The 27,346-nt window shown below is 42.4% G+C and overlaps 1 protein-coding gene across 6 annotated transcripts in view; it reads left to right on the top strand.

Moving 5' to 3' along the window:
• Nucleotides 1-21,355, top strand: part of ubr4 (ubiquitin protein ligase E3 component n-recognin 4) — a 59,176-nt gene extending 37,821 nt beyond the window's left edge. For all 6 annotated transcript variants that reach the window (XM_063015582.1, XM_063015580.1, XM_063015581.1 and 3 more), the window contains 36 exons: nucleotides 550-635; nucleotides 723-810; nucleotides 904-1,097; nucleotides 1,189-1,428; nucleotides 1,522-1,660; nucleotides 3,021-3,146; nucleotides 3,366-3,494; nucleotides 3,642-3,985; nucleotides 4,085-4,175; nucleotides 4,426-4,510; nucleotides 4,627-4,754; nucleotides 4,836-4,965; nucleotides 5,067-5,224; nucleotides 5,627-5,736; nucleotides 5,850-5,991; nucleotides 6,380-6,461; nucleotides 7,042-7,215; nucleotides 7,296-7,417; nucleotides 7,514-7,711; nucleotides 9,072-9,152; nucleotides 9,249-9,336; nucleotides 9,614-9,741; nucleotides 9,852-9,959; nucleotides 10,053-10,172; nucleotides 12,893-13,083; nucleotides 13,166-13,339; nucleotides 13,425-13,524; nucleotides 14,026-14,244; nucleotides 14,986-15,099; nucleotides 15,186-15,328; nucleotides 15,416-15,541; nucleotides 16,432-16,626; nucleotides 16,705-16,929; nucleotides 18,122-18,212; nucleotides 18,809-18,971; nucleotides 20,113-21,355. In XM_063015582.1, coding sequence (XP_062871652.1) covers nucleotides 550-635; nucleotides 723-810; nucleotides 904-1,097; nucleotides 1,189-1,428; nucleotides 1,522-1,660; nucleotides 3,021-3,146; nucleotides 3,366-3,494; nucleotides 3,642-3,985; nucleotides 4,085-4,175; nucleotides 4,426-4,510; nucleotides 4,627-4,754; nucleotides 4,836-4,965; nucleotides 5,067-5,224; nucleotides 5,627-5,736; nucleotides 5,850-5,991; nucleotides 6,380-6,461; nucleotides 7,042-7,215; nucleotides 7,296-7,417; nucleotides 7,514-7,711; nucleotides 9,072-9,152; nucleotides 9,249-9,336; nucleotides 9,614-9,741; nucleotides 9,852-9,959; nucleotides 10,053-10,172; nucleotides 12,893-13,083; nucleotides 13,166-13,339; nucleotides 13,425-13,524; nucleotides 14,026-14,244; nucleotides 14,986-15,099; nucleotides 15,186-15,328; nucleotides 15,416-15,541; nucleotides 16,432-16,626; nucleotides 16,705-16,929; nucleotides 18,122-18,212; nucleotides 18,809-18,971; nucleotides 20,113-20,177 — 5,097 coding nt within the window. In that variant the 3' untranslated portion in view covers nucleotides 20,178-21,355. The remainder of the gene's footprint in view (nucleotides 1-549; nucleotides 636-722; nucleotides 811-903; nucleotides 1,098-1,188; nucleotides 1,429-1,521; nucleotides 1,661-3,020; nucleotides 3,147-3,365; nucleotides 3,495-3,641; nucleotides 3,986-4,084; nucleotides 4,176-4,425; nucleotides 4,511-4,626; nucleotides 4,755-4,835; nucleotides 4,966-5,066; nucleotides 5,225-5,626; nucleotides 5,737-5,849; nucleotides 5,992-6,379; nucleotides 6,462-7,041; nucleotides 7,216-7,295; nucleotides 7,418-7,513; nucleotides 7,712-9,071; nucleotides 9,153-9,248; nucleotides 9,337-9,613; nucleotides 9,742-9,851; nucleotides 9,960-10,052; nucleotides 10,173-12,892; nucleotides 13,084-13,165; nucleotides 13,340-13,424; nucleotides 13,525-14,025; nucleotides 14,245-14,985; nucleotides 15,100-15,185; nucleotides 15,329-15,415; nucleotides 15,542-16,431; nucleotides 16,627-16,704; nucleotides 16,930-18,121; nucleotides 18,213-18,808; nucleotides 18,972-20,112) is intronic.
• Nucleotides 21,356-27,346: the final 5,991 nt, after the last annotated feature.

Here is a 27,346-nt window from a genome sequence, read left to right as displayed (position 1 = left end):
TCATGCAACTATGACCTCTGCTGGCTGATTGATGGCGCCTGCACGGAGACGGGAAAAGAGTCCTGTCAGAGTGTCTGTACACAGTGCTGATCTGCACTTCACTCGTCAATGTGTAGGTGACAGAATGCATTAGGCTGCTGCCCACGTGTCGGAGGGAGAAAAAGGGGAAAAATGCATAAAGAAAATATAAACAAAGAAAGTGTCCACTGATCAAAAGAGAAATAGCTCAAGTCTTTAACTCTACAGGCACCATTACGTCCAATCAATGGACTCATATGCTCATATTGGAACTCACCCTACCATGTGATTACCATGCTAGTATAATTGCAGTGCAGTTAATAATCCACCACCCAAACAACTTCTGATCAAAAGTGGTCTTGGGAATGCGGTGGTATTGCCAAAGTGTACAAAGCAACACATGCTAGAGTCAGTTATTGCATACCCATACATATAAGTTTATGTCTGTGGTAATTGTAGCTTATACTAGAGTGATGTAACTAATAAGATGCTTTCTGGGTGCATAATGGTCATTATTTGCTCTGCTTACAGCTGAAGGAATACTCACAGAAAGCTGTTGAGATTTTGAGGACACAAAACCACATACTCACCAATCATCCCAACTCAAACATTTACAAGTAAGTACTAAGAGCATATTGCCCCATCATTACCAATTACTGTTAATGTCCTCAAATGACTACAATAAATGCTTGTTCCACTTACAGTACCCTGTCTGGACTGGTGGAATTTGATGGCTTTTACCTTGAAAGCGATCCCTGCTTAGTGTGCAACAATCCCGAAGTGCCGTTCTCTGTAAGTCAGCAGCGTCTTACTTGATTCCATTCTAAAGTGCAGCATGATATCCGTCTGTGTTTATTCATTATTGACTGTGCTTTATTCGGTCAGAACATCAAACTGTCTTCGATCAAAGTGGACACTCGATATACTACCACGCAGCAAGTTGTTAAACTGATTGGCAGCCACACCATCAGCAAAGTCACTGTCAAGATAAGCGACCTCAAGAGGACCAAGATGGTGCGTACCATCAATCTGTACTACAACAACAGGACCGTTCAGGCGATTGTGGAGCTGAAAAATAAGTAAGCTTGCTTGTCTCAGATTTTTTCTTGCTGTTAATCAATTTGTATAAATAACTGTTTTAATCACACTGTTTATTCGAATTTAATTTAGACCTGCTCGCTGGCACAAAGCCAAGAGAGTGCAGTTAACACCCGGTCAGACAGAAGTCAAGATTGACCTGCCCCTTCCCATCGTGGCCTCCAATTTAATGATTGAATTCTCCGACTTCTATGAGAACTACCAAGCGTCAACGGAGACCCTGCAGTGCCCACGCTGCAGTGCCTCTGTCCCCGCCAACCCGGGAGTGTGTGGCAACTGTGGAGAGAACGTCTATCAGTGTCACAAGTGCCGGTATGGAAGCATACTACTATGCACAGGGGTAGAAATTAAAATGTACACTCTTTTTGTTCTTTTCATCATTCCGTTCATGTTATTTCTTACTAGGTCTATTAATTACGATGAGAAAGACCCCTTCCTGTGTAACGCCTGTGGTTTCTGTAAATATGCTCGTTTTGACTTCATGCTCTATGCAAAACCTTGCTGTGCTGTGGATCCTATTGAGAATGAGGAAGACAGGAAAAAGGTAAGTGGTGCATTATTTAGGAAGACCATCTTTTGCTGGTGTCCGATATAAAATATATATTTTAAAATCTATTGTCTAAAGTTTAAGGTCACCAACATTTTTTGTGTTCATTTAAATGTAGTTTAAATATATTTCACACCAGGTTATAGGGACAGTAGTGGCCTAGTGGGTAGGGCTTTGGGCTATCAAAGGAAGGTTGTGGATTTGAATCTTGGCTGTGTTGTGCAGCCACAGTTGGGTCCTTGAGCAAGGCCCTTCACCACTCGGCTCCAGAGGCACCGTTTAATGGCTAATGCTGGGTTCATGAAACTTTCCTGCTTCATTCAAATGGTGCATTACACCTTAATAAAGTGCTGCAATGCCACGGCAAATGATTTCAGGATTAGTAAAAGTAAGAGTTCTCGGTTAGAATCTCTGCTCTGCCACCGGTTGGCTGGACGCCATCTAGCGGGCACAATTGGCAGTGCATGCAGCAGACACAAATTGGCCACTGTGTGGGATGACTGGACTAAGTGGGTGTGGTCTTTAAAGTTGCGCAAGGACCCTGGTTAGCAAATAGAGGCGCCTGTGCTAAAAGCATGGCTGAAAAAAAGGGGTCCAGTAGGACTACTCAAGGGTCAGAGGAGATGTGAGCAGCAATATACATAAATAAATAGAGGAAAGTGGGACTGTTATCTAAAATGCAAACCCAGTATCTACTTTTTTAAATATGTGTAGTCAGAGTGAGAGTTTGGACTGCTGAATTGTATCACACCCACCCTCAGTGTGCATGCGTCAGTTCTGTTTGCAAACTCATTTAAAGAGTCCTTACAATTGTACTTAAACAGAAAAGCATTTGTATTTAAATATTAAACAAAACTGTACAGCAATCCCTCCTCGATCGCGGGGGTTGCGTTCCAGAACCCCCCCGCGAAAGTTGAAAATCCGCGAAGTAAAAACCATGTGTTTATATGGTTATTTTTATATATTTTAAGCCCTTATAAACCCTCCCAAACTCTTATAAACATTTCCCGCACAGTTATAGAGCATAAAGCGGAATCTAATGCTTCTCTCCTTCGCTGAACCAATCAGCACCCAGGATACTTAACCGCGTGCTCTGATTGGGTAGCTTCTCAGCCATCCGCCAATAGCGTTCCGTGTATGAAATTAACTGGGCAAACCAACTGAGGAAGCATGTATCAGAAATAAAAAGACTGCTTGTCTACAGAAATCTGCGAACCAGCGAAAAATCTGCGATTTATATTTAGACATGCTTGCATATAAAATCCGCGATAGAGTGAAGCTGCGAAAGTCGAAGCTCGATATAGCGAGGGATTACTGTAGTACCACTATACTAATCTGTCTTGCATCTTTTGTGCAGGCTGTAACCAACATCAACACTCTTCTGGATAAAGCTGACCGTGTTTATCATCAGCTCATGGGCCATCGGCCTCAGCTGGAGAGTCTGCTGTCAAAGGTGAATGAGGCAGCACCAGAAAAGCCACAGGTTAGTAATATGTTCCCCTTGCACATTAAAAGTGTAATTATTTATTTATTTAATTTACGTTGCTCCAATTTGTTATAGCCACATCTTTAGTAACCCTGGGGCTGCCACCCACATGTGTGGCAGGGCTGGAGTTGAGATGTGACGTTTAATAAAGTGCTTCAGAAGCGCAGTCACACTTTTTTTTTATATGTATTCTGCGTACTGTGTACTCATTATCAGGACGACACTGGTGCAGGAGCAGGCCTGGGAACATCTACTGCTAGTGTGAACAGGTACATTCAGCAGCTGGCACAGGAATACAGTGGAGACTGCAAAACCTCATTTGATGAGCTCTCTAAGATCATACAGGTAAAACAAAGTCATCGTACTTTATTGTAATTATCGCTTTTTTTAGCATAACCGAAAAGCTTCCCACCTTTCTAAATTCAAAATATCAACTATGCTAACAACATGAAAACGAGTGGTCTCTAATGCTTTATGTTCCACCCCGTGCAGAAAGTGCTTGCGTCTCGTAAAGAGCTGCTGGAGTACGACCTGCAGCAACGAGAGGCAGCTACCAAGTCCTCACGCACCACCACCCAACCCACCTTCACAGCCAGTCAGTACAGAGCCCTGTCTGTGCTCGGCTGCGGACACACATCCTCCACCAAGTGCTACGGCTGCGCGTCTGCGGTCACGGGTCACTGCATCACTCTGCTGCGTGCGCTGGCCACCAACACCGCCATCAGGCAGATCCTGGTACACCAAAACCTCATTCGAGAGCTGTTCGAACACAACCTCCGCCGTGGAACTGGTGCTATGAGGGAAGAGGTGCGGCAGCTCATCTGCCTGCTAACGAGGTATAATAAAGATGTTTGCACATGTTTTTTTATGGATATATACTGTATATAAAGTAGTGCCCTTTTAATGTCAGTTTGTATTGATTACTTAATTTACAGAGATCACCCAGAGGCCACTCAGCAGATGAACGACCTGATCATAGTCAAGGTGTCGGCCGCTTTGAAGGGGCACTGGGCAAACCCCGACCTGGTAGGAATTTTATTAATTCTGTGGAGTAATTCTGCAATGTTTAAATTATATAATTTCATGGTTCTATGATAGAAATCTGTTAATTTCATATTTGATTAACCTTATATTAGTGCTTCATTCACTCTGCAATTCTCCTATGCCCTAGATCTTGTCTTTTCATGAGTAAAAGCGACGTAAACAAGGGCTTAAATTGGCCACATTTGTCGTTTGCGCCCAGCTTATTCCAAGGGTTTGTGTTCTTGCTTCGTAGGTCAGCAGCCTGCAGTATGAAATGCTTCTTCTCACTGACTCCATAGCAAAAGAAGGAGGTTGCTGGGAGCTCAGACTACGTTGTGGTGAGTGCTTTCTTTCCTATTATAAAATTACTCTCAACATAGCCGTGTTTTAAAGTGTCTCAATGCTTCTATTTCATTGATTAACCAGTAACAATCTCTTATTGTGCTGTGTTCAGCCCTGAGTCTCTTCCTGATGGCTGTCAATATAAAGACCCCAGTAGTGGTGGAGAACATTACACTGATGTGCCTAAGAATCTTACAGAAACTTATCAAACCCCCTGCACCCACTAGCAAGAAAAACAAGGTACAGTGCCACACCTGTAACAATAGTAAGGAACTGTTTTAGTCCAGTGTTGTATCGTCTAATGCTTTTTCTATATTGCAGGACGCTGCTGTTGAATCCTTAACCACAGTTAAGCCATATTGCAATGAGATTCACGCTCAGGCCCAGCTCTGGCTCAAAAAGGATCCCAAGGCATCATATGAAGCCTGGAAAAAGTGCCTTCCTGCTAGATGTGAGTGTTCTTTATTTAGCCTAAAAGTTCTCAGTGCCGCTTTGACGTGTCTATGACGTGGTGTATGACGATCATTTATTGTGTGCTTGTGTCTCATCCAGGCCAAGATTCTGTCTCTAAGCCTTCAAATAAGGCTGAGCTCAGGAGACAGTACCTGATGGAGAAGTATGTGTGGAAGTGGAAGCAGTTCATGAGGGCGAAATCAGAGGGCTTGTTCCCTCGCCTGCTCAAACTGGGTCACAACAACTGGCTGAGACAGGTAAAGGATCTCTGTACTTCTGTATCCAATCTCTAGATCAATAGACCCACATTTTGTCCATGATTTCTGGCAACCCAGGCAACAAATCGAAACATATCAAATTCATCAACACATCAAAATCAAAGCAAAATATATATTTAATTAATGAAAATGGTGGCAATCTGATCTCACTGTGGTTTACAATATGTAGTGCAAAGCCTCCACAAGGGGGCGTTTGTGTACAAGTTCAATTTTCATGTGCCTGTTATAATTTGTTTATTTAATTATTATTAGTTTATACTGTGACCCACCCAAGGATCCTGACTCAGGGTTTGAAAAACCATGCTCTAGAAAATCTATTGTTGTTCAGGCGCAGGGGTTTATCAAAACCCTTATTTTAAGCAATATATTTTTTTTCCCCAGGTGCTTTTTACGCCGGCTACTCAGGCAGCAAGGCAAGCTGCCTGCACCATCGTTGAAGCCCTGACTACCATTCCCAGTCGCAAACAGCAGGTCCTGGACCTTCTCACCAGGTAGAGAAAGCATATTGCATACAGTCTGTAAACACATTTTCTATAACAAACCATCTTATAAATAGTTTAACGTTTAGCAGCATTTAATGGTTGTAAACCTTCTTGTTGCTTAGTTACCTGGACGAGCTGAGTGTTGCTGGAGAATGTGCTGCCGAGTACCTGGCTCTCTACCAGAAGCTTATTAAACCTGCTCACTGGAAGGTGTACCTGGCTGCTCGTGGAGTTCTGCCCTATATTGGCAACCTTATCACAAAGGTAACTGTATTAAAAGCTTCAGGTTTCAGTCCAGATCTGTCTCCTATTTAGAACATACGCTGCATCATGAAAAGCAATACAAAACAACAACACTTAGTATCCTCAGTTCCCAAACTATTAAATTAATTAGGAAATAATAGGTGATGACATGGTGGTGAACATGCCTCTGTCTTGATTTTTTTGGGTATGTTGCAGGAATCAAATTCAAACTTTAACCCAAACATGTCATGCTAATAAAGCTTAAAGGGAATGAACAAATCATAGATTCTTGTGTTTTATTAGCATTTTACAAAAGGCCCCACTTCATTTGGAAATGTGTTTTTGCACTTTTTATATAGTTATTAGTTATTTCCATTTCCATAACCCTTTTTTTAATTTCTCGATTCAGGAAATTGCCCATCTCCTAGCATTAGAAGAAGCAACACTGAGCACAGACCTGCAGCAAGGATATGCCCTCAAGAGTCTCACTGGTAAGAAAAAGAAAACACCCAGCATACACTGTCAATTATCATCGCATTATTATGACCACCAGCTATTACTTACCGCGGTGGGCGTGGGCAGCACGGACAGCAGCTAGACGTAGGTCCTGGTAGGTTCTCACGGGTACCTGGAGCCATGCTAACTGCAGTGCATCCCACAATCGCTGGAGGGTGTGTGGGGGAGGATCCATAGAGCGAACACAACGATCAAGGTGGTCCCACAGATGCTCATTTGGGTTCAAGTCTTGGGAATTAGGGGGTCAGGGTAGTACTTGGAAGTCTTGGTCATACTCTGGCAGTTCTAGACGTGTGATATGTCGCATTGTCTTGCTGGAAGATCCCATTCGCCCCAGGAAAGATGATCGGCATGTATGGGTGTATGTGATCTGCAAGGATGGATTCCTACCCAAATCAGTTGAGAGTGCCTTCCACATGGATGCACGGGCCCAGAGAATGCCACAAAACATTCCCCAGACCATAACACTGCCACAGCCGTCGAAAGTAAGAAGTGGTCATAATAATGTGACTTGACAGTGGATTAATACTGGAACTAAAATTCTCCTTTCTGTAGGCCTTCTGTCCTCCTTTGTGGAAGTGGAGTCAATTAAAAGGCATTTTAAGAGCCGGCTGGTAGGCACTGTACTGAACGGATACCTGTGTCTGAGGAAACTGGTGGTTCAAAGAACCAAATTAATCGACGAGACTCAGGATATGCTTCTGGAGATGCTGGAAGACATGACAACAGGTACATCACCTCACTCTCTTTGCTTCACTGAATAAGGTTGTTTTGTTCGCAGAGGCTTAATTAATATTGTGTATTTTCAGGAACGGAGACTGAAACGAAGGCGTTCATGGCAGTGTGCATCGAGACGGCGAAACGCTACAACCTGGATGATTACCGCACCCCTGTCTTCATCTTTGAGAGACTTTGCAGCATAATCTACCCTGTAAGGAAATCTTGTGCTTCTTTTTAGGAGAAAACACCCAGCTCCTGCTTACATGCTTATATGTCTTTTTTTCTGTGATATTTTGCTATTTTGTAGGAGGAGAACGAGGTAACCGAGTTCTTTGTGACATTGGAGAAGGATCCTCAGCAGGAGGACTTTCTGCAGGGCCGCATGCCAGGCAACCCGTACAGCAGTAATGAACCTGGCATCGGTCCTCTCATGAGGGACATCAAGAACAAGATCTGCCAAGATTGTGATCTGGTTGCACTGTTGGAGGATGACAGTGGGATGGAGGTATGTCATGCACACAGGAAGCTTGTCATGATTATGAATCATTTTTAGGATTAAACAAATATTGTTCTGATTATTATGCTTCTAATTAAGCATTGATACAGTTTACATAGAAACATACCGATAAGGATAGTGACTAGCCTGTTAATTTGATTAGACCAGTCCAGTCTTTCAGACACTTTCCTAATTTTGGAATGTAACAAGTGATTACAGTATCGATTTAGTATCGTAACCCATCCTGCACTGCTTTATGCTTAGGTCAAGGCTAGTTAGTACACTTTGGTTATTGATTGGTTGTCCTTATTTCTGCTCCTGAACATGCAAATGTTATTAGTGTGATTGCGGTAGGCAATTTTTGAGATATCGACCTTGTTCCAACTCTAAATCCTCTGTCCTGTTGATGACACCACGGCTTGTATATAGCTTTTGGATACACGCACCCGTTCATCTGCCACGCCTGTTTTTATACCCATTTTTTGGACCGTTCACTTTTCGAATTTTTAATATATCGATGCCATTCCAGCTTCAAATCGTCCGTCTTGCCGTCTTGCTTTTTATTGCGTCCAATTGCCCGATTGAGTCAGGCTTCCTCTCCACCAATGCCACCACGCCCCCTCCGACACGTGGGCAGCATGCCGTATGTATCTTATCACCTGCACTTTGACGAGTGCAGTGCAGCTCAGCGTGGTGTACGGCGAGGACACACCCTGAGAGCCTCTGTTCTCGTCTCTGTGCAGGCGTCATCAATCAGCCTCCAGGGGTCGTAATTGCCCCACTCATGGGAGAGAGACCCCATCCGGCTTAGTCCTGCCCATATCTGAACAAGAGGCCAATCGTTGTTTATGTGGCCACTCAGCCTTAGACGGTAGGCAGAGTCGGGATTCGATACGATGTATTCGAGATCCCAGCTCTGGTTCCAGCATGTGTTTTTACCGCTGCGCCACCTGAGCGGCGTATACAGCTGTTTGGTACTAGCACCTGTTCAACCACCAAGCCTTTTTGTATACCCAATTTTGCACCATTCACTTCCATTCATTTTTAGAAAGGCAGGTTGATCTACTAAACTTCTGCATGCATGACCAAAAAAGTATTTGAACACCACCACCTGCATAACCAAAAGTATTCGGAAGCCTACCACTGCTAAGCTGCAATCACACTCGCATTTTTTTCAGGAAATGCACCTCTCTAGTTTAACATCCCTAATGTAATGCTTTAAATGGGGTTCTGATTGGCTGCTACTTCTAGTAACAAATAGACATCAAACCACTATTAGCACGATTTATAGTCTTGGCTAAGCAATTAGCAGCTTTTTTTGTTGCTGGCACCTGTTGTATAATGCATTTATATGGTTTTGTTCCTTTAGCTGCTTGTGAACAACAAGATCATTAGTCTGGACCTGTCTGTGGCTGAGGTTTACAAGAAAGTCTGGTGCCCAACCAACGAGGTAGGATATACTGTATAACACATTTTACCATGTTCTTTGTGCATTGTAGTATTATTTAATAATATTACTCTGTTATTAAATGTTTCTTCCCATAAGGGTGAACCAATGCGAATCATCTATCGTATGAGAGGGCTTCTAGGTGATGCTACAGAGGAATTTATTGAGTCTTTGGACTCTACTACAGGTATGTAAACTTTAGAAACTGATCTATATGGCCATTATACAGTATATTATATTTTATATTATACAAAGGTGTGCTGAAGAGCTCATTCAGCTTGAACATCCTATTCCAAAACCTGGCCACTGAGAGAGTTTCAGTCTTCATGGACCTCTGTCATTTGGGGCACTGTCATGCTGAAACAGGAAAGGACCCCGAAGTGTGCCCTGAGAATTCTAAACATCTAATTTATTAGCAATGGATGTGGCTTTTGACCTGGTATATTTTGTTTTCATTCGCACAGATGAAGAGGAGGATGACGAAGAGGTGTATAAAATGGCTGGAGTCATGGCTCAGTGTGGAGGGCTGGACTGCATGCTCAACAGACTGTCTGGAATCAAGGACTTTAAACAGGGCAGACATCTACTTACAGTAAGTAATTTACCTGTTAAAATGTGCATTTTTCTGATATTAATATGCCTGATAATTCATGCTGACAAAATGGCCGGTAGTAACGCTGGAAACCTGTGCACTTTCTTTAGGTCCTGCTGAAGCTGTTTAGCTACTGTGTCAAAGTAAAGATCAATAGACAGCAGCTGGTCAAACCGGAAATGAACACGCTGAATGTTATGCTCGGCACTTTGAACCTGGTAGGTGACACTCAATCGGTGCACTTGCGTATTTCAAGAGGTGTTCGCAGGTTTCAGGCAAATGTTTAATCATGCATTGTTTGTATTCATCAGGCACTGGTCGCAGAGCAGGAGAGCAAGGATAGCGGTGGGGCATCTATAGCAGAGCAGGTCCTCAGCATCATGGAGATCATTCTAGATGAGGCCAATGCTGAAACTCTGTCTGAGGATAAGGTAATCAGTCAGATGTAGATTGATTGGTCATTTAGAAGCCAATGTGACGTATCCCAGAAATGGCACACAATTGATTTGGGTAATTTAGTGTTTAATAGTGTTGGCTGAAGACCTCAGGCTATTAGGGCACATTCACATGAGAAGCGTTTTGGGCTTGGCTTGAGCGGTGCGGTAAAATGTCATCAAAGTGCGAATATGAGATGAATGTGCATTTGTGAGGAATAACCGTCAAACACACTATGAAAGCACCCACATACATCTATTTTAGCTGTATTTTTTTACTGTTTTACTTTTAAAGCTTAGTGTGCTGAGAAATTGTGGCAGTCAGCTTTTCCGAGAGCTTAACGTGGTTTAATGTATTAAAAGAACGACATAGGAACACTTAACCTCTAATAATTATTACCGCTCATAAATTCCTCGCTCTTTTTAATACAGTGTATCACAAAAGTGAGTACACCCCTCACATTTCTGCAAATATTTTATTATATCTTTTCATGGGACAACACTATAGAAATAAAACTTGGATATAACTTAGAGTAGTCAGTGTACAGCTTGTATAGCAGTGTAGATTTACTGTCTTCTGAAAATAACTCAACACACAGCCATTAATGTCTAAATGGCTGGCAACATAAGTGAGTACACCCCACAGTGAACATGTCCAAATTGTGCCCAAAGTGTCAATATTTTGTGTGACCACCATTATTATCCAGCACTGCCTTAACCCTCCTGGGCATGGAATTCACCAGAGCTGCACAGGTTGCTACTGGAATCCTCTTCCACTCCTCCATGATGACATCACAGAGCTGGTGGATGTTAGACACCTTGAACTCCTCCACCTTCCACTTGAGGATGCGCCACAGGTGCTCAATTGGGTTTAGTCCATCACCTTTACCTTCAGCTTCCTCAGCAAGGCAGTTGTCATCTTGGAGGTTGTGTTTGGGGTCGTTATCCTGTTGGAAAACTGCCATGAGGCCCAGTTTTCGAAGGGAGGGGATCATGCTCTGTTTCAGAATGTCACAGTACATGTTGGAATTCATGTTTCCCTCAATGAACTGCAGCTCCCCAGTGCCAGCAACACTCATGCAGCCCAAGACCATGATGCTACCACCACCATGCTTGACTGTAGGCAAGATACAGTTGTCTTGGTACTTCTCACCAGGGCGCCGCCACACATGCTGGACACCATCTGAGCCAAACAAGTTTATCTTGGTCTCGTCAGACCACAGGGCATTCCAGTAAGCCATGTTCTTGGACTGCTTGTCTTCAGCAAACTGTTTGCTGGCTTTCTTGTGCGTCAGCTTCCTTCTGGGATGACGACCATGCAGACCGAGTTGATGCAGTGTGCGGCGTATGGTCTGAGCACTGACAGGCTGACCTCCCACGTCTTCAACCTCTGCAGCAATGCTGGCAGCACTCATGTGTCTTATCTTTTAAAGCCAACCTCTGGATATGACGCCGAACACGTGGACTCAACTTCTTTGGTCGACCCTGGCGAAGCCTGTTCCGAGTGGAACCTGTCCTGGAAAACCGCTGTATGACCTTGGCCACCATGCTGTAGCTCAGTTTCAGGGTGTTAGCAATCTTCTTATAGCCCAGGCCATCTTTGTGGAGAGCAACAATTCTATTTCTCACATCCTCAGAGAGTTCTTTGCCATGAGGTGCCATGTTGAATATCCAGTGGCCAGTATGAGAGAATTGTACCCAAAACACCAAATGTAACAGCCCTGCTCCCCATTTACACCTGGGACCTTGACACATGACACCGGGGAGGGACAACGACACATTTGGGCACAATTTGGACATGTTCACTGTGGGGTGTACTCACTTATGTTGCCAGCTATTTAGACATTAATGGCTGTGTGTTGAGTTATTTTCAGAAGACAGTAAATCTACACTGCTATACAAGCTGTACGCTGACTACTCTAAGTTATATTCAAGTTTCATGTCTATAGTGTTGTCCCATAAAAATATATAATGAAATATTTGCAGAAATGTGAGGGGTGTACTCACTTTTGTGATACACTGTACATTTACATTTTCGTCATTTAGCAGACGCTTTTATCCAAAGCAACTTAAAGCACTGTGCAGTATATTGTCCATTGAATTGAGGGTTAAGGGCCTTGCCTCAAGGGCCCAACAGTGGCATCCTGGCAGTAGTGTGGTTCGAACCAGTGACCTTTGATTACTAGTCCAGTACATTAAACACTAGGCTACAACTGGTACAATAAATCACGTTAAGCGTTGTTCATGTTTAGCGTTGTTTGTACTGCTTGGGTTGCTTTTACCACATCATATCAAACAGTTCATCTCATTGGATGTGCTTTGAGGTGCTTTGCGCCACCAAGGAGACAAATTAAGTCACAAAACTTAAATCCGTTAAAGTCAACCTTGAATCTAGCAAAACATTGTGAGAACATGTGACATGGCGACTTGTATGCTGGGAAATGTGGAGACTGGGACTGCAGTTAATAGCAATCCAACCTTTTCTTAAACCACCAATACTCAAGTCTCTCTGTGACTTAAATACCATGTGATAGTCGGATCACTTCATTTGCACACTACCCTGTATTATGCAATCTTCTACTTACTATAAACTGACCAGTAAACATCAAAAGTTTGCAAGGTCTCGACCTGTCTTGTCCATCTTTATGCTGACGTGTATGTACAATTGCACTCTGCTGAACTGATTGTTGATTTAATAATCACTCCCTATCGTGCAGAGTAACCTGCTGCTGACGGGAGATAAGGATCAGCTGGTGATGCTGCTGGATCAGATCAACACTACTTTTGTGCGCTCCAACCCCAGTGTCCTGCAGGGTCTTCTACGCATCATTCCCTACCTGTCCTTCGGAGAGCTGGAGAAAATGCACATCTTGGTGGAGCGCTTCAAACCTTGTTGCAGCTTTGATAAGTATGAACTTAAATTTTCTGTACAAACGGAAATGCTACAGTGAAGTGAACTTTGACTGATTGTGTTTCCTTGTTTGTTTTAGGTATGATGAGGAGCACAATGCAGATGATAAAGTTTTCCTAGACTGTTTCTGTAAAATTGCAGCAGGGATCAAGAATAACAGTAATGGTCATCAGCTCAAGGATCTAATCCTTCAGAAGGGCATCACTCAGAGTGCTCTGGACTACATGAAAAAACATATCCCAAGCGCCAAAAAGTATGACCTGGTTTTCTGTACTGCTGCTGAACGTACTGCTTTGTTTGTGTTGCTCTTTCTAACCATGCTGGGTTTCGTTCTGTAGTTTGGATGCAGATGTGTGGAAGAAGTTCCTTGCCCGGCCAGCCCTTCCCTTTATCCTCAGACTTCTGCGTGGTCTGGCAACCCAGCATCCTCCTACACAGGTACTGCACATGTCCATTTTCAATTAGAGATGATTAATAGTAATTAAAAACATGTGGAAGGGGGCATGGTGCTCACTCGATTTTGTACTACCCCACCTCTGGAATTAGAATCTGAGCAGTGCTATTGCCCTGTCTGGGTGTCTATCAGGCACAATTGGCTGTGCCTTATTGAAGGAGGTGAATGTGGTTTTTCAATGCTGCAGCAAATGTGACTTCTGCTGGCTGCACAACTGCACTAGTGGTAAATGATTAGCAGAGGGCATTGAGAGGATCTAGGGGGTGCAGTTGTATAGGGTGGGATACGTCAGGAAAGGCATCCGGCCTAAAAACTGGACCAAATCAGGTATGTGGGCCAGAATAGAACCGCCTTAATATGGTAGCAGCCAACAGAAAGAAAAATTAAATAATCTTTTGGCTCTTTCAGTGTTTACAGACTAATAATGTACTGTAGTTGTTGCTTTGTATGACATCTTACTGGTTCTTTTCTCCTGTCCTGTTTAGATGCTCATAGGAACAGACTCTATTAGCAATTTGCACAAGTTGGAGCAGGTGTCCAGTGATGAAGGCATAGGCACTTTGGCTGAGAACCTTCTGGAAGCTTTGAGGGAGCATGCAGACGTGAACCTGAAGATTGATGCAGCTAGAAGGGAGACACGAGCAGAGAAAAAGCGGATGGCCATGGCAATGAGGCAGAAAGCTCTGGGCACATTGGGCATGACTGTAAGTCTGAAAACATACAGCAATACAGTAAACATTCAGTACACATCTATACAGAGATCAATGAACCATAACATTAGGTACACCTTGCAGTACATGGGTTGACTGCATGAGATATGGGATGACATAAAGACTTAAGTGAATTTGGTATGGGCCAGATCACTTTGGCATAATGACTGGGTAGAAGACCAAGGGTGCTTGAAGGCAGCCATGGTGAATACCCACTGACAGTGATCCAAGGAGGGTGTTAGCCAGCCATGATTCATTAATGCCTAAGGACTTTGAAGGCCATGTCGTCTGGTACAGACCAACAGAAGGACTATTGTGGCTCAAATAGCAGATTATGCACATCCAACCCTTTGGTATATGGGCTGTATAGTCACAGGCCAACTAAAGTGCTCACCCAACTCATATATACCTTTGAAAGCACCTACAATGAACACACACGCATCAGAACTGGGCATCAGAGCAATGGAAGGAGGTTGACTGACCCCAAGAATGCTGTTTTCCACATAATGATGTGGACGGCAAAGTAGAGAAGTTAAAGGACATAATGGTAATATCCTGGTACCAGATACCACAGAACTACTTGAGACGACTTGTGGAGTTAATGCCTGAGCAGGGTCAGAGCTGACTCTACAGCAGATTTAGACCAGTGGTCCTAATGTTTTGGCTTATTTGTATATAATCCACATGAAAGCAGATTTACTGTTATGTCGCCTTTTATTAAACGTTTCATTCCAGACCAATGAGAAGGGACAGGTGGTGACAAAGACGTCACTGTTGAAGCAGATGGAGGAGCTTATAGAGGAGCCTGGGCTGACATGCTGCATCTGCCGAGAAGGTTACAAGTTCCAGGTATCGCTGCTTACATTTTTCTACTGCGTAGATTCAAGGTGTTTTATTCGTTCATCATGACTCAAACCTAAGGTTTCTCCACACAGCCCACAAAGGTCCTGGGGATCTACACGTTTACAAAGCGCGTGGCTCTGGAAGAGTTTGAGAACAAACCTCGCAAGCAGCAGGGCTACAGCACTGTTTCGCACTTTAACATAGTTCATTACGACTGTCACCTCGCTGCTGTCCGGTAGGTGTACTTTTCAATGTGGTTCTGAATATCACTGCTTAGTGGAATAATTGAAGCTTGATTATTCATCTGTGCTTTTTCAATCAGGCTTGCTCGAGGGCGTGAGGAGTGGGAAAGTGCCGCTCTGCAGAACGCCAACACCAAGTGCAATGGGCTCTTGCCTGTGTGGGGGCCACACGTACCTGAATCAGCCTTTGCTACTTGTCTGGCAAGGTGGGTTGACAATTTTATGAATATTTTTTTAGCTCTGGACTTTCGATCAAAGGTTGTGGAAATGAGTTTATAATAAGCTTTTATAAGCCTGTTGATCATTGTGTTTACCAGTTGAATTCAGTTCTGTGGGTCTTTCTGCTGTATAGTCCATTTATACCCTTATTGTCATATTTTGTATTCCATTTAGGGTTTAATATAGCACTAAAATAAGCACCACCTGAGGGCCTACTTTGATTAGGAACATTTAACTGTGTGTGTGTGTGTGTGTGCGTGCGTGTGCAGGTTAACCAATAACCAACAAATAAGTCATTGTTCAATTAATGCTGTCAGTTATAAAGCTCATTCACATTCATTTTAAACAGTTGATGCTTGATTTGAACTTGTTGGAAAATGGAGTGTGTGGGAGGGCAAAGTATGCAAAGCAGCTGTTAGGCTACAGTCAGTGATTGTATACCCTCAAAGTGCATCAGTAGGCACCCAGGTGGCATAGTGGGATATTCTGCTAGCACACCAATGCCGAGATTCTTAACTCCTCGGTTTGAAACTCGAAGTTGCCATCGGTGACTGCAGCAGATACGGTTCTGCTAGGGCGGGATGACCGGACTATGTGGGTGGGGTCTTCAAACGCTGTGTAAGGACCCTGATTGGCAGATAGAGAGGTGCCTGTGCAGAGTGCATGGGTGAAAAAAGGTTCAGCTTAGGGCTGCGCGTGGGTAGGAGGGGGCGTGAGCAGCAATATACCCACCTCTACTGCTGTCAGGGATCCCCCAGCAGCGGAAGATTAATTGACTACGCTAAAATGGGAGAAAATGCATAAATAAAATAGAAAAAATAACAGATTATTTTTCTTAGTCTATTCGAATGGCTAATGCAATTGTTCTCGTTCACAGACACAACACATATCTGCAAGAATGCACAGGGCAGAGGGAGCCAACGTACCAGCTCAACATCCACGACACCAAGCTGCTGTTCCTGCGCTTCGCCATGGAGCAATCCTTCAGCGTGGACACAGGAGGAGGAGGCCGTGAGAGCAACATCCACCTCATCCCCTACATCATCCACACGGTCCTCTACGTCCTCAACACGTACGTAACCCTTTGATCCCGGTTCTTCAGCCGCATCGCTTGCTTTTTAAATAACCGTCTGGCTTTGTTGGGTTCCAGCACAAGGGCCACATCACGGGAGGAGAAGAACCTGCAGGGCTTCCTGGAACAGCCGTGCGACAAGTGGGTGGAGAGCTCGTATGAGGTCGATGGGCCGCACTACTTCACCGTACTGGCTATGCACATCCTCCCTCCTGAGCGCTGGAGGACCACACGCGTCGACATCTTGCGCAGGCTGCTCGTCACCGCACACGCACGGAAGGTCTCGCCAGGGGGCGCCAACAAGTAAGAGGAAAAACAAGACTAAGCGTAAAATAGGGCTCGTTAGTCATCTTGCATTAAATCTGAACAATTAATAACAGCCCTGCTGTAAATTCAGACATGTTGGTAGGCTTTAATAGGGCTTTGATTAAATTAGGCTAGGCTTAGTAGTCAGACCGCATTAGCATTTTGATAAAGGAGAGGCTTCGGTGGCATAGCTGTCTATTATGCTAGCCCACTACCGCTAAGATCTGGGTTTAAATCTCAGCAATGCTACCAAAATGGGGTGGCCACATTCATAGTCACAAAAAGGAGGACATTACACCCAAAAGGAGGACGTCATATTAGGAACAGGGGGACATGATACTGCAACACAGAATGAAACCATAACTCAGTTAAAAAGTTTTTGATCAATTTAAGCAAGAATTCTTAATTACTAATAAAAATAATAACTAATAATAGCTAATAACTAATAACAAATTACTGTTTTACTCACTAAATGTTGTCTACTTTTCATATTTAAGTCTGTTCCTCGCTGCCTCCAAAAGTTTTTGGCATTTTCACAGCGTTCCTGAGCATGAGAGCTGATTACTTGACTCAGGTAGCGGTGTTCACAGAACAGAGCGGGCGGGCGAAATTCAACCACCCAATCACAGACTATCATTTAGAGGCCGGACCTTCTGCGATTGGCCAGTGGTAGCACTATAAGCAGTCAAATGAGGCTGTTAAACCAATGAAATACAAAGCATTTGTTTTGACATGTACCTGAGCCAATGACAGATAATATTGATCAAAAATGAAACCAGTTCACTCCAAAAGGAGGATTTTTAAGTGTCCGTCCTAGCGTTGCGTGGGCGGAGGACTGGTAGCTGAAAAACCGGACTGTCCGACCTAAAACCGGACGTCTGGCCCACCCTAGCTATCAACCAGCCAGTGTCTACACAGACAGGATTGGTGCCCTGTCCAGGGTATTCCTGCTGTGAACCCAGTGTTTCTAGGTGAAACCAGACCTGCTGTGACTCTGACCAGGATAAAGTAGTTGGTGAAAATGAAGTGAAGGGAATTTTGGGCAATTGTTGTATGATATTATCAATGCTTTATTTGACTGAAAAATGTTTTTTTATGTTTATTTTATTATTAATTCAACTTAGTTCTTATTTATTAGTTTATTTTTGTTGTAACATGATTGAAATAACCTTTTTTTTTTATGTTTTAGGCTCACAGACAAAACCGTGAAGGAGTATGCAGTTTATCGCTCCCCGCTTCTCTTCTGGGGCCTGGTGGACCTCATCTATGACATGTTTAGGGTATGAGTATATTTTTTTATCACTTTCAGTCTTAACTCCATGCTCAGCACTCTAACTGGCCAAGGAGGGCTGTCAGGTACCTCATGCTTTCCCTAGATATAACCATTTACCCAGTTTGATCCTCTCTACTGCTGCAGACCTCTACCTGACTGAGGAGGACTGTTCCTAACACACACCCTCTTTGACACATGCAGTAGCCAACAGCTTCTTTTTACCTGGCCAGAGTGGGTTCACACAGGGATAAGTGTTGCATACAGAGAGTCACACATTGATTCCTGATTCTGTGTGGGCTGCACTGACCAGCCAGCAGAGACCAATCATCTGTTTAAGCACCCGTCTGGCTGATGGCAGAACCGAGATTCGAAGTCCAGAGTCGACATCTTAGCAGTGATAGGCTAGTGGGTTAGACCGCTGTGCCACCTAACTGACCCTTAAACTGGATTAATAATCTTACAACCCAGTATGTTGGGAGTCACAAACACATACACACATACACATCCAAGTTGTGTTTATATCATGTGCCTTATTCATATGATCTATTAATCGTGAAACTCCTCACTGGTTTCTAAACAATTTTTAATTTGCAACCACTACAGAAAGTACCCACCAGTAACACAGAGGGAGGCTGGTCCTACTCACTGGCAGAGTATGTACGGCACAATGACATGCCCATGTACGAGGCTTCAGAAAGGATACTGAGGGCTTTCCAGGATGAGCTCATGCCTGCTGATTCCTTCTCAGAGTTCCTAGATGTTGTAGGTAAGTAAAAATGATGCATTTTGCATCCAGAGTTTGTTCCTGTCCACCTTGCTAGGCAACATTGCTAGACTCTCCCCTTACATGCTGAAGCCTGCCCTGCACCTGCCCAAGTCTGGTGTTAATGTTGTATTTATGTGTCGTGAATTGTTTCCATGCTTTAAAAACATGTAATTAGCCGCTCAGGTGGCGCAGCGGTAAAAAGACGCCCTGCAACCAGGACTGGATTCTGAGTACGTGGTATTGAATCCAGCTTTGCTTCACCGGTTCGAAGCTGAGTGGCTGTATGAGCAACGATTGGCCGGTTGCTCATATGGGGGGGGTGGGACAAAGAACCGGATGTGGGTCTCTCTCTGTCAGAATGCGATTACGTTCTCTGCCGGGTGATTAGAGGCGCCTGCACAAGAGATGGGAGAGGGTGCCCTTAGGGTGTGTCTCTCCGCATGCAACGCTAGGTGGCGCCAAACTCATCAATGTGTGGGTGGCAAAGATGCATCTGGCTGCTGCTCGTGTTTCGGAGGGGATACGGGTTAGCTTCGATCTCTTCGATCAGGGCAGGGTTCAACATAGGATTATTAATATTGTGTTGGCCCCCCGTTTGCTGCCTCATACACAAACTGTGATGCACTGTGTATTCTGACACCTTTCTATCAGAACCAGCATTAACCTCTTCAGCAATCTGAGCTACAGTAGCTCGTCTGTTGGATCAGACCACATGGGCCAGCCTTCACTCCCCACGTGCCTCAATGAGCCTTGGCTGCCCATGACCCTGTCGCTGGTTTACCACTGTTTCTTCCTTGGACCACTTTTGATATATACTGAGCACTGCAGACCGGGAACATCCCACAAGACATGTTTTGGAGATGCTCTGACCCAGTCGTCTAGCCATCACAATTTGGTGATAAAATCGCTTAAATTCTTACGCTTGCTCATTTTTCCTGCTTCTAACATCAACTTTGAGGATAAAATGTTCACTTGTTGCGTAATATATCCCACCCACTAACAGGTGCCTTGATACAGAGAGAATCAGAGTTATTCACTTCACCTGTCAGAGGTCGTAATGTTATGCGTAGTCCATATGTTGTGTTAATGCTGAGGCAGCTATTCTCACTTTCTAACTAGTTTGTTTTGGTTTTTTTGACAGGGCTTCTCTCAGACATCCCAGACCCTGATGGTTTTCTGCAGGACCTGTTGAACTCAGTGCCCTGATGAGATCCAGCCAACACCCCCCCTCCCCATCCAGCTCGCTCAGTCCAGGTGTTTCTCAATCAAGGGGTCTGTCCTCCACTCGGACGATGCAATTACAACTCGAAGGGACGCCTTTCAATCTGGGTCTGGGTTCCCAAATCTCTCATTCACCACCACCTTCACTCCTGATGTTCATTCTTCATTTATTTTTTTTTCTACGACAGCATCTTCAAATATAACTCACCTAAATCTGAAATTGTATTTGTATTCCAGCAAGTTAAATTCATTCATCACGATTATTTCTGTAACATCTAATTCACTGAGACGTGCCGTGCAAATCCGATTCGCTGTTGATCTCTTTAAGTAACTTTAAACGTGTGGGAATTGAATAACTGAGTAAAAAACGCATACAGTTTTGATGGTTTTTAGTTTGTTTCTGTTGTTTATTTTTGTTTGTTTGTTTTGGGGTTCTGTTCGAGTTAACTTCCAGAGTGGTGACAAGCAGCAGCTTCACAAAAAAAGTTTGGATTGATCTCTTGGTGTCATGCACTTTGTTTCTGGACATTTTGCAGTGGTGTTCAGTTGTCTGTCATTTGTAAGAAGGACAAATCCTTCTTGTTTGATTAAACATGATTGTTTGGGGTTTATCTGTTCCATTAAGTGATACAGAATGCAGGATATTTTAAGGCGTACATTAATGTAATTTGATATGCATTTGGAACGGGGTTTTATCTTCCATTGTAAAACTCAGAAACTCGAGATAATAAAAGGGCCTACATCCTTATCTTTATTTTTGGACGTTTTTTTTTTTCTTTGCCGTGGTTGGGTTCGCAACACTAGATTCTTTGTGGGCTTTTCATTTGTGATTGTTTTTCCCCCTAAACATGAACCAAAATGTCTCACAGAAAGATTTTTTCTTTTGTTTTGTTATTTTCCTTTTTTTCTGATGAGCAAGGTGCCACCGAGAAACAGTCTTGGTCTTGGTGAAAACTGAATTCATAATATATCTATATAAACAATATATACACCTCTAAAGGGTAATCTTGTACTCTGAGCTGAATGCATGGTGTGGTTAAAAAAAATTAAAGAATCCAGTTAGTGTTTAATCGCCTCTTCCCGCTGCTACAATGTTCAACTGTTGCTGAATGTCTGCTTTTTGAATTATCTCAAATGAATAAAGCTGTAAGAATCCCACACGACTCTTTGTTGAGTATTTGAGTATATAAACAAAATGAACTTATTTATTTAAATAAATAAAAAAAAGGATATTTTTATATTTTGTGCCAGTCCAGATTAATCAGGTTAACCTGCATAACTTCTTCATTTATGAAACAATTATTCACTTATCAGAAGTTTATATATGCTTTTAAGGACATCTGTCATTAATTGGGATTTCAATGATTTCTGTGACTGAATGATCAGAGCATTCGCCTCCTGTGCTGCATCAGTCTGCTGCATATACATACATAAAATCTGCATATACATACAGTGGTGTTCAAAAAAACAGCAGTCCAACACCATTAACCTGATAAATCACTGTTTTTAGTAGAAGTGATATTTCTACATAGCAAATAATTTACTTGAAAGTGAGTAGAGTAATGAAAACAAAACAAACCCAACAATTAGGACATGCATGCCGCTCATTCTGAGTAATCGAAGCATTGATTGAAAGGGGGTTGTTCAAAATAATTGCAGTGAGGAGTTCAATTGGTGAAGTCATTCATTCTGCAGAAGAATTGGTGTCAATTTTGGCCCTTATTTAAGGTAGGAGGGTGGCAAATGTTCCACAGGTTGGTCATAGCACATTTCCTTCTGAAATACTGGGTAAAATGGGTTGTTCCAGACATTGTTCTGATGAACAGTGTACTTTGATTAAAAAGTTGATTGTAGATGGAAAAAACATACAGAGAAGTGCAGCAAATTATAGCCTGCTCAGCTAAAATGATCTCAAATGCCTTGAAGTGAAAACCAAAACCTGAAAGACGCAGAAGGAAGCGTGGAACTACTGTTCGAAAGGATTGAAGAATAGCCAAAATGGCAAATACTCAGCCAATGATCACCTCCAGAAAGATCAAGGAACATCTGGAGTTACCAGTGAGTACAGAAGATGATTAAGTGAAGCCAATTTACCAGCTAAAACTCCTTGCAAAGTCCCGTTGTTAAGAAAAAGACGTGTCCTGAATGGGTTCAAGTTTGCCAAGGAACACATTGACTGGTCCAAAGAGAAATGGCTCAACATTTTGTGCACTGGTGAAAGCAAAATTGTTCTTCTTGGGTCCAATAGACGTAGACAGTATGTCAGATGACCCCCGAGCACTGAATTCAAGCCAAAGTACACTGTGAAGACAGTAAAGCATGGTGGTACAAAATGATGATATGGGGATGTTTTTCATACCATGGTGTTACGCCTATTTATGGCATACGAGGGATCATGGATCAGTTTAAATATATCAGAATACTTGAGGAGATCATGTTGCCCTATATGTCGAAGAAGAAATGTCCTTAAAATGGGTGTTTCAACATGACAGTGACCCAAAACATCTTGATTACAGACAAACAAGATTGAGGTAATAGAGTGGCCAGCCCAATCCCCTGACTTCAGTCCCATAGAGAACTTGTGGGCTGATATCTGAAATGCGTTCTTTTGAGGCAAAACCCAAAATTGCAGAAGAACTGTGGAATGTCGTCTAATCATCCTGGACTGGAATACCTGTTCAGAGGTGCCAGAAGTTGGTCGACTCCATGCAACACAGATCTTGGAAACAATTGTTATGCCACTAAATATTAGTTCAGTAATTTAAAGTAAAGTGAAACCTCAAACATTTTTTTCAGTTTATAGATACATTTTTTGAGTTTTTAAAGAAAAATGCTGGCACTGCTATTATTTTGAACAGCCTAATATTCATTTTTTCTTAACTTTCTGTAAAGGATTAACACAAACTGGCTAAATGTTGATAATGTTTTGATTTAGAATTGAAAGTGTAGTATTTTCAGTGCATTTGCATTTATGGAAATAAAAGTTATTATAATGATTTTGTGCTTTATTCTCTTTTTTAAAATCACTGCTATTTAACACTACTTTACATACTGCATACAAGCAATGGTTATTGGTCCCTTAGCTATTTTCACCTTAAACAGTAGCTGCCAGTTTACTGCTGCCATTAAGCTTTTAGCAAAACTCAGGTTAAAATGTTTGACCAATCCAAATGTGTTGATTCTTTCTGGCATGGATTTGATTTTTCAGTACAGTCATGAAGTCAGGTCTTTGCATACAGCATAAGAAGAAAAGTTATATTGTCAGTAAAGGCAGACCAACTTTATTGGCGATGGTTTTAAAATTAAACATCTGTTTCTGTATACAGGGGAATGAATGACATAGTATTATTAATATTAACCGTCACCTGACAGCAAGAAGGTCCTGGGTTCGAATTCCCAGGTGGAGTGGGTCCTGGTCCGGGTTTCTTCCCACAGTCCAAAGACATGCAAGTAAGGTGAATTGAAGATACTAAATTGTCCATGACTGTGTTTGACATTAAACTTCTGAACTGATGAACCTTGTGTGATGAGTAACTACTGTTCCTGTCATGAATGTAACCAAAGTGTAAAACATGACGTTACAATCCTAATAAACAAACAAACCCCAGGAAAAATGTACTGTAAAGTTTTACAAGTTTACAGTTGAACCATAATAGTTCATAGTTCTACTGTCAACTTTACAGTTAAACCATGAGTACAACTGTGAACTCTCATGTTACTATGAAGTTCATGATCACCTCTTCCAGTGTTGAATAGTAGTGACTGTGAAGTTTACAGTTCAACTGTAATCATGATGTTGTTGAACTGTGAAATTCAGTTTTGACAGTTCATAGTCACCTTTTCTAATGTTTGATGTTTACAGTAGTTTACAGTTCAAAGGTTTGTGTGTCCTATCATAAATAATGCATTTTACAAACTTGGTAGGCTACTTCAAAGACATGCAAGCAAAAATAATTTGTCCTTTATAATAATGTATAATTGCTGATCTGTACATTTTAAGATATGAATTTGTACGTCATGATGTTTTAACTGGTTTATTATTTGTGAAATGCTAAACATCATCTGCTTATCCTGTGTTTTGGGCGTTTTATCATGCATTTTGGCTGTCGAAATCTGGCAACCCTGCCCAGAGTAGCTCAGTGTTGTCTTTAAAAAACAAAAACAAACCAAGAATCAACAGAAGAATGTTCATTTGTACTTCTTAACATATTTAGGGTGTTTTTTTACCCACTTTTTGTCTCTCCCACAATGTTATTCCTTTTACAGCGTAAATTACACAAAGGTGGAAAGTAACGAATTACATTTACTCGTGTTACTGTAATTAAGTAGTTTTTGTGTGTACTTGTACTTTTTAATAAAGCAATAAGCCACGAGAGGCCGTGCATTACTGTGATTTTAGCACGGGGATGATGTTTTTGGCACGACGCGAAGCGGAGTGCCTAAAACTTCTTTCCCCGTGCTAAAATCATAACAGTAATGCACGTTCTCGAGTGGCTTATTGCTTTTATAAAACGGCGGTCAACATAAAATATAATAAATACAACAATGTTTAATTCATATATGTATTTATTGTGTATAAACTTACAATAAAGCATTCTTCCGCGACGCAAAACAGTTCGATTAACAGTGTTGCTAGGCAACATGAGGGCGAAAATAACATTAATTTTTTCTATTCAGTGGCGTATTAATATGGAATGATGTGAGGTGGTCATAGGTGTGCGTTTATCGGGGATTTTACAACGGCTTCGAACGCATCTCAGCCAATCAGATTTTAGGACCGGAACTATCTGTTTTATAAAGTAGATTTTACAGCCTGTAATTTTACTTTTACTTAAGTATGTTTTGTACTAAGAATTGTAATTCGCTACATTTTAAATAACATCCGTTACTGAGTAAGAAAATCGCGTCTGGGAAACTGCTGCAGTGAAGTCTGCAATAGGGAGTCGGATCTTTTGTCTCGGTTCCTTTTAAAGAGCCGTATATGTATAACGAATCCCAAAAACGCGAATCGGTTCCTTTATTTCAGTTTAAAGTGCCGTTCAATAGAATCGAATCATTCTACGACACATCACTAGTGGTTATATAGTTTAAAAAAGTTTTATGGGACTACATTTACATTTTCAGCATTTAGCAGATGCTTTTATCCAAAGCGACTTACACAATGAGCAACTGAGGGTTAAGGGCCTTGCTCAGGGACCCAACAGTGGCAACTTGGTGGTGGCGGGGCTTGAACCGGCAATCTTCTGTTTACTAGTCCAGTACCTTAACCACTGAGCTATCACTGACTAAAATTACACACTACACATCCCTAAATGTTTTAAATGTTGTATCAACATGTTTTTTTCTATTATATTTTAATTAAAAACAACTATTGTGAGATTTATATCCACTTGTCGTATTTGCATTACACGGAAGAGACACGCCCTCCTGTTAAAAAAGTAACTAAGTAACGTTTACTCTGAGTACATTTTAACTAAGTTCATTTTTACTTGAGTAGATTTTTAGACTAGTAAAAAATTCATTAAAGTAATAGTTCTTTTAACTGAGTACAATATTTTAGTACGCTTTCCACCTCTGAGAGTGCATTTCCGGAGAAAATGCGAGTGTGATTGCCGTGTGCCGGTCAAGCGGGCGCGCGTCTCCCAATGCTTTATCCAACTCAGGGAGTCATCAGTGGGCTTTACGATTTAGAATTGGAACGGCGTCGATATCTCGAACTTTCAAAAATTGAATGGAAGTGAATGGGGACAAAAACCGGGCGTGGCAGTTGGGCGTGGGTTTGAATTCCCATGCTGAATCTGAGTCTGGGTTACATCAGTGAGCTTTATGATATAGAGTTGGAACGGCGTCGATATCTCGAACTTTCAAAAAATGAATGGAAGTGAATGGGGACAAAAACCGGGCGTGGCAGGTGGGTGTGGGTTCGAATCCCCATGCTTTATCTGAGTCGGGGTTACATCAGTGAGCTTTACGATATAGAGTTGGAACGGCGACGATATCTCAAACTTTCAAAAAATGAATGGAAGTGAATGGGGACAAAAACCGGGTGTGGCAGGTGGGTGTGGGTTCGAATCCCCATGCTGTACCTGAGTCGGGGTTACATCAGTGAGCTTTACGATATAGAGTTGGAACGGCGTCGATATCTCGAACTTTCAAAAAATGAATGGAAGTGAATGGGGACAAAAACGGGCGTGGCAGTTGGGTGTGGGTTCGAATCCCCATGCTGTATCTGAGTCGGGGTTACATCAGTGAGCTTTACGATATAGAGTTGGAACGGCGTCGATATCTCGAACTTTCAAAAAATGAATGGAAGTGAATGGGGACAAAAACGGGCGTGGCAGTTGGGTGTGGGTTCGAATCCCCATGCTGTATCTGAGTCGGGGTTACATCAGTGAGCTTTACGATATAGAGTTGGAACGGCGTCATGCAAATTAACCTTATGCAAATTAGGCGATGACGTCATTTAGCGACTTCTAGGACAGCCAATAGCTACTTTCCTTACTGAGGCGTTGGCAACACTGTTGGCAGCACTGATTGCAACCAGCTGTATCTGCCTCCACACACACGCACACACACACACACTCACACACACACACACACACACACACACACACACACACACACACACACACACACACAGAGCTTGGCATCAGGTGAACCGCACCAAATACAAATTTAGTGTTTGCAGTTCTTTAATTCTCAGAAATTAGTCTGTTAAAGTACAAGCAGTGTATCTGCTTTAAGATAAACTGGCTAAACTGTTATTTATGGAACAAAAAGATAACAGAGAAGAGTGAAGAGGCGCCCTGCTGAGCTCCTGAAGTTTGATGGTAAGTCATAAACTTAAACAGTTTATAATAATAAACAGGAATCTCTATACTACAGACATCACAAGTTGCAAAAACTCATTTCAGGGAGGTACCCCCGGACCTCGACCCTGACCCCCCAGGCCCCCACCCCCCCCTTAAAAAAAAAAAAAAACCTTAAAAACCTCTCGCACACACCAAAGGATTTGATATGGGTGACTTTTAGGTGCTGCTAACTGTTAACGTCACAAACACATTAATGTGTACTACATAGTGCACTATATAATGGGAAAGATAATAGATTGATGTTCCCTACATAGTGCACTAGATTGTATATTAGAAAATAAT

The sequence above is a fragment of the Trichomycterus rosablanca genome, chromosome 19, assembly GCF_030014385.1.
Source record: "Trichomycterus rosablanca isolate fTriRos1 chromosome 19, fTriRos1.hap1, whole genome shotgun sequence".
NCBI classification, from domain to species: Eukaryota; Metazoa; Chordata; class Actinopteri; order Siluriformes; family Trichomycteridae; genus Trichomycterus; species Trichomycterus rosablanca.
Note: the sequence above shows the minus strand (reverse complement) of the source record. Positions and strands in the feature narration are given on the sequence as shown.